The 7,086-nt window shown below is 44.5% G+C and overlaps 1 protein-coding gene across 1 annotated transcript; it reads left to right on the forward strand.

Annotated features, from left to right (window-relative positions):
- Positions 1-1,688: 1,688 nt before the first annotated feature.
- On the forward strand, positions 1,689-6,446 carry pck1 (phosphoenolpyruvate carboxykinase 1 (soluble)). The gene is made up of 10 exons (XM_074647654.1): positions 1,689-1,839; positions 2,084-2,373; positions 2,732-2,916; positions 3,023-3,226; positions 3,572-3,759; positions 3,850-4,012; positions 4,105-4,329; positions 4,458-4,589; positions 4,725-4,820; positions 5,335-6,446. The coding sequence occupies exons 2-10, from the start codon at positions 2,150-2,152 to the stop codon at positions 5,790-5,792; spliced, it is 1,875 nt and encodes a 624-aa protein (XP_074503755.1). The 5' UTR covers positions 1,689-1,839; positions 2,084-2,149; the 3' UTR covers positions 5,793-6,446.
- Positions 6,447-7,086: the final 640 nt, after the last annotated feature.

Raw genomic sequence — 7,086 nt, forward strand, 5'->3', positions numbered from 1 at the left:
GAATAGTTTTTTAAAACTTTTTTTTCAATTATAATAAGGATTTTAAAGAATATTTATTGATTTATTATTATTATTATTATTATTATTATTATTATATGTTAAGCACACCATTGTGTAAATGCTCATTTCCATTTAAATGAAAGAATCACACATTCATTTGCATTCAACAAATACAACTGATAATATCAAAAACGAAAAAACCAAGAGGGGAAAGAAAAGTCTTCAAAATAAAAGAAATAAAAAATTCAATTCAATTCACGTTTGACAAATAAAATAAATATGCGTACACTTAAATAAAGGAGGGATCAATTTAATCTAATTGAATAGGAACACATGGAAATATGCTCTCTTTAAAATACTACTTTTTTGCATTACAGGCTTATTTTGACACACAACACTTCCTAATACTGGTGAAATAAACTGTAGCTCAAAATGAGTTTCCCAGCTAATTTCAAGATTTTTTTTTTATCTTAAAAGGTCTAAATATTACATCTTATTTCAAGAAATCTTATAAGTGAATTTTTACCTCTTCCATTGGCAGATTTTTTTTACTTATTACACCTTGATACACCTTGTATTCATTGTGTTTTTACTTATTTTTTATGTGGCCCTTTTTTGCAATATTTAATTCAGTCCGATCTTAAGAACTATTACTGCTGTAACTACTACTATTAACTACCACTACTACTTTGATAAGTGAATCTATTAATACTTCTAACGTCACTGCAACTCTTTTACCTTTAAAGGCTAAATATGTCTTCATTCAGAGAGTCCACACACACACACACACACACACACACACACACACACACACACACACACACACACATACATACATTCAACCGGCTGACCTTTGACCACACAAGGTCGAGCCTCTGCCTGTCAGCCAATAAAAAGGGAGGCAAGCCGAGGTTCTGCCCACATCACACAGCGGCCTGACGATGTCAAACCCTGAATTTACATCACTTAGTAATGTGGGTTAAAGGTCAAGAGCAGCTGCTGCGAGAGGATGGGAGGTTTCCACACAGACAGAATTAATATTACATAATTGCTTCGTCACATTAGATCACAGCTAAACCACGATATCCTCTCGTTGAAAGACGATTAATTATTAAAAACAGTTTAAAAGGTAAAGGAATCTATGAATTTGGTGGCAATTAATTGAGCCGATTCAGTGGAAAAGTGGAAAAAAAAGTACTTTTTTTTTACACCTGAGAACAGAATACAGGTTTGAACACATCAAACATGTCTACTTCATGTTGTATTTTTACAGTACAGTTCTGACTTTATCCAGGTTGCGCGGAAATTTAGCCTGATTTGAGAGAGTGAATGAACAAAGTGTACATACACACAGACATTATCAGGCTGCCGTTTCCCTCTCAGGAACTAGTTTGTTCCAGAGAGCGAGATTATAGTGCCGGCGTTGGCGAGGACAAAACTGTCTTTCTCTCTTTGGGATGTGAGCCTGGCTATCAGCGTCGAGAGGGAACCGGTTACATGAAGACAACATTACGTCCCGCTGCTGATAAATGATTGGCCAGCGGCCTGTAACACGCTGTTTTTCAGATCTGCAGGGAACAACAGGTTCATGCAAATAACACAGAGGACGAGCCTCCACCTCTACCTCCTCCCTCCTCCTCCCTCCTCCTCCCTCCTCCTCCTCCTCCTCCCTTCTCCCTCCTCTAGTGGGACATCCCAGGATATAAAAGGAACAAACTTTTCACAGCAGATACATCTGACCAAGAAGCAGAAACAACTCTTCTGAAAGCAGCCGACAAAGACACCTCAACTGATGAGGCCGAGTTGAAGACTCTCTCTGCTCCGAACAAACTACTGAAGGTAACCTGACGCTCTTTGTTTTCTGTAGTGTGTAATGTGAGGAGGGATATAGAGGATATCATGTACAGGGATGCTGTTACATCACTCTGAGTCTGTCTGAGCTGGAGGCAGCAGCAGCTCCTTGAAATGTGATGTAGACTTTAATATGCAAAATTCAATTAAGGAGGTGAAATCTAACATTTATTAGGTGTGACATTATTAGAATCATGTGCTAAACTTTCTTTTTCTTTTTTTCCCCATGCAGGCTCATCCTCTCCTAAACTTCCTCTCGTCTTGCCTATCGGCTCGCTCTCCAGACTCCACCACCACCATGCCTCCTCAGATTCCCTCCCAGAACCAGAACGGTCCCAGGATCCTGCAGGGCGATCTCAGCGCCCTCAGCCCGGCCGTCAAGGAGTTTGTGGACGCCAACGTGACTCTGTGCCAGCCCGACTCCCTCCACATCTGCGACGGCTCCGATGAGGAGAACCGTGCCATCCTGACCCAGCTGGAGGTGCAGGGGATGATCAAGAAGCTCAACAAATATGAGAACTGGTAGGTTGGATGGTGGAAATTAACATATGTGGTCTGTGAAACAATAACAGATCTTAAATGGATCAGCTGCGGTTGTTTCTGTAACCAAGATGGTGATAACTCACTGTAACCCAGTCAGTGTATCACTTAGTCGTCGTCAGCTGTTGTAATAAACAACATACGTGCCAAAGGTCAACATACTGACAAACCAGTATGTCCAGTTCGTTCAGTGAGATCACACCGGAGCAGCAGCAGCCGTCAAACGAACATGTGCTGGCGCAATATTGCATAACAGATGTGAGGTTCACAAAAGACATTGTTAAACTTGTCCCTCTATTTCGCAAAATGACAATTTCTCCATTCCTTCCTCTTCCTGCAGCTGGTTGGCCAGGACCGACCCGAGAGACGTGGCCCGCGTGGAGAGTAAGACTGTGATCGTGACCCGGGACCAGAGGGACACGGTGCCCACGCCGCTGGACGGCGGGGTCAGCCAGCTGGGCCGCTGGATGTCCCCAGAAGAGTTCGACAAAGCGATGGCTCAGCGGTTCCCCGGCTGCATGAAAGGTACCGCAGAGAACGACTCGATTTAGAGAATATTTAAACTCAATAATGAATGTTTCAACAGCCTTAAACGTTGCTGATCTCCGCCTCTCTCCCTCTCTCTCCTCAGGTCGCACCATGTACGTGATTCCCTTCAGCATGGGTCCAGTAGGTTCCCCCCTCTCTAAGATCGGAGTGGAGCTGACGGACTCTCCCTACGTGGTGGCCAGTATGAGGGTGATGACCCGTATGGGGAATACCGTGCTGTCCGCTCTGGGGACGGGCGAGTTCGTCCGCTGTCTGCACTCCGTCGGCTGTCCTCTGCCGCTCAAAAGTACGTTAACAAACTAACTTATTAGTTAAATTAATATGACTTAATGCTACTATTAATGTATTTACTAATGATAAAGGCATAGTAGCTAACATTACTACCATTCTAATACAACTACTAATACTGATTATGATGCTGTCAGTACTGCTACCACTACTGTTACTACTTGTATAGAGTGTTACAGGAAGGAGTCCTAAAACCCAGAAATGAGTCAGCATTTTAGCACTTCCTGTTCCCTTGTCTGGAAGTCAATGGGTTTTTAGTTAACTACTACTACTACTCTACTGATTACTATGTTCAAACGTTCCTCCGTCCTCCACTGATTCAAATCAATCATTTGTCTTTCAGCGCCCTTGATGAACAACTGGCCCTGTAACCCCGAGCAGACGCTGATTGCCCACATCCCAGACCGTAGGCAGATTGTCTCATTCGGTAGCGGTTACGGAGGAAACTCCCTGCTGGGGAAGAAGTGCTTCGCTCTGCGCATCGCCTCACGTATCGCCAAAGAGGAGGGCTGGCTGGCCGAGCACATGCTGGTAAGGAATGAGCATAATAGTAACATATGATAACATATCAAAGGGACGTCCCACAACAACCTGACTAAACCAAATGTTCCTGCTACTCAGATCCTGGGCGTCACCAACCCTGCTGGGGAGAAGAAGTACATGGCGGCAGCCTTCCCCAGCGCCTGCGGGAAGACCAACCTCGCCATGCTCTGCCCCACGCTGCCCGGCTGGAAAGTCGAGTGTGTGGGAGACGACATCGCCTGGATGAAGTTTGACGACCAAGGTGAGAGACTTTGTGAAGTTGAATTTGCCATCGAGGACATTCAAATTACAAATAATAATAATAACTAACTGTTCTTTATATTTTTGCTTTAGGCAACCTACGTGCAATCAACCCTGAAAACGGCTTTTTCGGAGTTGCTCCCGGCACCTCAGTCAAAACCAACCCCAACGCCATGGAGACCATCATCAAGAACACCATTTTCACCAATGTTGCAGAGACCAGCGATGGCGGTGTGTACTGGGAGGGAATGGACCAGTCACTGCCGGAGGGAGTCACCCTGACCTCCTGGAAGAACAAGCCCTGGAGTTCAGAGGATGGTACGAGTTTGTTCATCCATAGAGCTTCTTTTTCTCAATTTATACAGCGATGAGCATGCACTTTGTTTACAAAAGGTCAAAGTCTTTTGAAATAAAGCTTACCTTCCTGTCTCTCTCTCTCCCCCCAGGTGAACCCTGTGCTCACCCCAACTCTCGTTTCTGCACTCCGGCCGGGCAGTGTCCCATCATCGACCCACTGTGGGAATCCCCGGAGGGAGTCCCCATCGAGGCAATCATCTTCGGAGGGCGCAGGCCACAAGGTGAGCTGAGTGGAAAGAACACTGGTAGACTGAGAGAAGAGGATAGAGACAATGTGCTGAGAGAAGGGAATGGAAGAAGATGCAATGAATATGAGATAATAATGAGATGATACTAATCTGACTGCTTCCTCTCAGGTGTCCCTCTGGTCTACGAGGCTTTCAGCTGGCAGCACGGAGTGTTTGTCGGAGCAGCCATGAGGTCGGAGGCCACCGCTGCAGCCGAACACAAAGGTCAGTTTTCTAATCTTTCCAATGACAAGATACTCGTTTTCTAATCTAACCACCATTTGTTCAATGGATTTTAAGGAGTTTCCTCATCCTGAGAATATGAAGGATTGATCGCTAAGACATTGATTAGCCTTCGAACAACACTTCATTTGTATAAAGTTTTCAGTCTCGAAGTTCCCAATTATTCAAATAAGTCCTGTGTTGTTTGTCCCATCCATCGTAAACTTCCCACCCACCCTTAGCAGACTTCTCACTGTTAAATACTAAGTCAGTTGCTCTCCGTCTAATACTGACACGGATGGGTTTGCATTGGAGTTAGTTGCGTCTCATACAGACGCTAAAGGGTGCCTCTGTGCGTCGGTATCAGACGCCGAGGGGCACTGACCAAGCATCAGTAAGGTTGGGAGTGAGAACGGGTTGGTTTACGTCTGAGCAACCTGACCAACACTGGATTTGTGTCCCAGGAGATAAAACTAAAACGATACTCACCCATTCTCTCCTCCCTTCTTTTCCGCAGGCAAGATGATCATGCACGACCCCTTCGCCATGCGCCCCTTCTTCGGCTACAACTTCGGCCAGTACCTCTCTCACTGGCTGAGCATGGCCGACCGCCCCGGCGCCAAGCTCCCCAAGATCTTTCACGTCAACTGGTTCCGCAAGAGCCCCACCGCCGGATTCCTCTGGCCCGGTTTCGGAGACAACATCCGCGTGCTGGACTGGATGTTCAGGCGGGTGAATGGTGAGGCCGGCGCCACGCCTTCCGCCGTGGGCTACCTGCCCTGCTGCGACTCCCTGAACCTCCAGGGGCTGCAGGGCCACGTGGACCTCAAAGAGCTGTTCTCCCTGGATCAGGAGTTCTGGCAGAAGGAGGTGGAGGAGGTGAGGAAATACTTCACCACGCAGGTGAACGTCGACCTGCCCAACGAGGTCGCCCAGCAGCTGGAGCAGCTGGAGCAGAGGGTGAAGCAGATGTAAAGAGGGGAGAAAAAGTCTGAAGGAGAATGTTGGTAATTCAAGAACAACATATCAGTAATTCTAACATCTCGTCATTGTTATAGCGATGAACTCGACCCCCTTCTTTGAGGGGGGAGCCTTACGACTTCTTGAAAGAGGAACAATTCTCCTCTGATAATTTTTTTGCTGCTGAATGATTTTGATTCTACCATGATTTTTTTTGTTTCATTAGCTAGAAATCCTTCCATTTTTGTGAGATTATTATTCTGAAAATGTTTAAATTGGGCTGGCGATGTTGAGATGAAGTAAATGAACTTGTAGAAATCGTAGAACATTCCTCACGGTGCTCATCGTGGCACCAAGTCAAGACTGCTGATCTGAATAGGAAATGTTTCCTTTCACATGCTGTCCTAACAGCACTACGTTCTTACACTGTTGTTCCAGTGTATTGTCCTTCTGTACGTCTGAATTCTACTATTTAATAGTAACTTATTATAAGCGCACATCATACTTTCATTGCCATATGGATTTGTGTGGCACCAAAAGAGTTGTTTGACCCCTCCGAACACGGGGGAAATGTATGTTTTCTGTTCCTGTCTTTATTTTGTGTCTTTAATTTATTTTTATACACTGTTGGTATCTCTTGGTTCTGAACAATAAAGTTATTTTCAAGGATCCAGTCTTGTTGTTTTATTAAGTTTCTGAAAGCGCCGAATTCACGACTTGTGACGTGTTTGTTGATGTTTTCAGAAATGGCGGAGGCCATGGAGGTTCATTTTTCAATGAGTTAATATATTGTCGTTTTAGTTGTATATTGTAATTCTTCGAAATTTTATAATATGTCTGAGGAAAATGTTGATATTCCCAACGGCCTCATCTTCTTCCTCTGTCATTATGTCTTTGCATTTCCTGCATTATGTTACCCACTTGCTAGCTTGCTAGATTGTTAGCCTCTGTTTGCTTCTAGACGCTGACAGTAATGTTAATATTGCCGTTGCTTAGCAACAGTGTTCTCACGACTTAACCACTTGAACGCCACGCATATTGTGTACACGACTTCCTGTGATGTAAACACGAGCTCACCAGCTTCATTTGAAAGCACCACTGTTGGTATCTCTTGGTTCTGAACAATAAAGGTATTTTCAAGGATCCAGTTTTGTTGTTTTGTTAAAGAAGCATATCATTTGTATTTCTGATAGACAAAACTGAAATTTAAACCTGCAATGGAGAGTAGATGCAACTCAAATATTAACAAAACATCCTGTTGAGTTATCACCTGCTGTAAAAATCACTGCAAACAAACAGTAATCAAATG

This window comes from Sebastes fasciatus, chromosome 1, assembly GCF_043250625.1.
Source record: "Sebastes fasciatus isolate fSebFas1 chromosome 1, fSebFas1.pri, whole genome shotgun sequence".
Taxonomy (NCBI): Eukaryota; Metazoa; Chordata; class Actinopteri; order Perciformes; family Sebastidae; genus Sebastes; species Sebastes fasciatus.